Raw genomic sequence first — 1678 nt, 5'->3', positions numbered from 1 at the left:
GTACCGCTTTATGAAAGAAGGTCCGGTCCACTCTGGACTGGAGAACAGAACCAGATCAGCTGTTGTTATCAGACTAGAACCTCTGGGTCAGACAGAGACCAGTCCATAGTGGCTGTAGTGAAGCCCCCTGCTGGTAGGACGGTGGTACTGACCACTAACCTGTCTTAACACCTCTCCCTGTGTGTCCTGTGTGTCCTCCTCTGTCTCTCCCTGTCCTCTGTCTCCCCCTGTCCTCTCTGTCCCCCGTCTGTCTCCCCCTGTCCTCTGTGTCCCCCTGTCCTCTGTGTCCCCATCTGTCTCCCCCTGTCCTCTGTGTCCCCGTCTGTCTCCCCCTGTCCCTCCTGTCCAGGTGAACGGGGTGGACCTGAGGTTCGCCACACATGAACAGGCAGCAGCAGCTCTGAAGAACGCCGGGCAGACGGTGACCATCGTGGCTCAGTACAGACCAGAGGGTGAGCAGCTCAGAAACACGACGCGGTGTTAGCGTGTTAATGAGGTCATGCTAACCAGCACAACGCGCTCTACTTCCTGTTTCCTGTCCAGAGTACAGTCGCTTTGAGGCAAAGATCCACGACCTGAGAGAGCAGATGATGAACAGCTCATCAGGCAGCCTGAGAGCCAACCGCACCTTCTACGTCAGGTACCTGACCCCACCAAGTTAGCCACCATGTTAGCTGCCATGTTAGCCACCGTATTGGCTACCTGAGCAGAGGGTGGAGCTGATGTTGTCCTGTGTTGCCCCCTGTTCCACTGCAGAGCCTTGTTTGACTACGATAAGCAGTGGGACTGCGGCGTTCTGTCTCAGGCTCTGGACTTTAACTTCGGGGAGGTTCTCCATGTGATGGACAGCGCTGACGACGAGTGGTGGCAGGCCAGAAGACTCAACCAGCAGGGGGAGCTAGAGGAGCTGGGATACATCCCCTCCAAGCACAGGCGAGTGGACCAGCTGACCCCCATAGCCGTTAGCTCTACAGGTAGAGAGCTAACGGCTACGGTAGAATAATGTTCACTAATATAGATACAGCTAACGGTTGCTGCTGTAGCTACCAGCTATCTCTACTTGAGGAGCTAACGGCTACGGTAGAGTAATGTTCACTAATATAGATATAGCTAACGGTCGCTGCTATAGCTACAGCTAATGGTTGCTGCTATAGCTACCAGCTATCTCTACTTGTAGAGCTAACGGCTACGGTAGAGTAATGTTCACTAATATAGCTACAGCTAATGGTCACTAATTTAGCTACAGCTAACAGTCACTACATTAGCTACAGTTAACGGTCGCTGCTATAGCTACAGCTAATGGTCGCTGCTATAGCTACAGCTAACGGTCACTACATTAGCTACAGTTAACGGTCGCTGCTATAGCTATAGCTAACAGTCGCTGCTATAGCTACAGCTAGCTGCTATAGCTACAGCAGCTAACTGTCGCTGCTATAGCTACAGCTAACGGTCGCTGCAATAGCTACAGCTAACGGTCGCTGCTATAGCTACAGCTAATGGTTGCTGCTATAGCTACAGCTAACTGTTGCTGCTATAGCTACAGCTAGCTGCTATAGCTACAGCTAACGGTTGCTGCTATAGCTACAGCTAACGGTCGCTGCTATAGCTACAGCTAATGGTCGCTGCTATAGCTACAGCTAACTGTTGCTGCTATAGCTACAGCTAATGGTTGCTGCTA

General features: G+C 52.0%; 1 protein-coding gene across 2 annotated transcripts in view; it reads left to right on the top strand.

The window, feature by feature from the left end:
- LOC106942462 (disks large homolog 4-like) overlaps positions 1–1678 on the top strand; it is a 15290-nt gene that overhangs the window by 4745 nt on the left and 8867 nt on the right. For both annotated transcript variants that reach the window (XM_015025741.1, XM_015025742.1), the window contains 3 exons: positions 350–452; positions 544–640; positions 757–933. In XM_015025741.1, the coding sequence (XP_014881227.1) occupies positions 350–452; positions 544–640; positions 757–933 (377 nt within the window). The remainder of the gene's footprint in view (positions 1–349; positions 453–543; positions 641–756; positions 934–1678) is intronic.

The sequence above is a fragment of the Poecilia latipinna genome, unplaced genomic scaffold, assembly GCF_001443285.1.
Source record: "Poecilia latipinna isolate Pla-1442-1.1 unplaced genomic scaffold, P_latipinna-1.0 Scaffold4298, whole genome shotgun sequence".
Taxonomy (NCBI): domain Eukaryota; kingdom Metazoa; phylum Chordata; class Actinopteri; order Cyprinodontiformes; family Poeciliidae; genus Poecilia; species Poecilia latipinna.
Note: the sequence above shows the minus strand (reverse complement) of the source record. Positions and strands in the feature narration are given on the sequence as shown.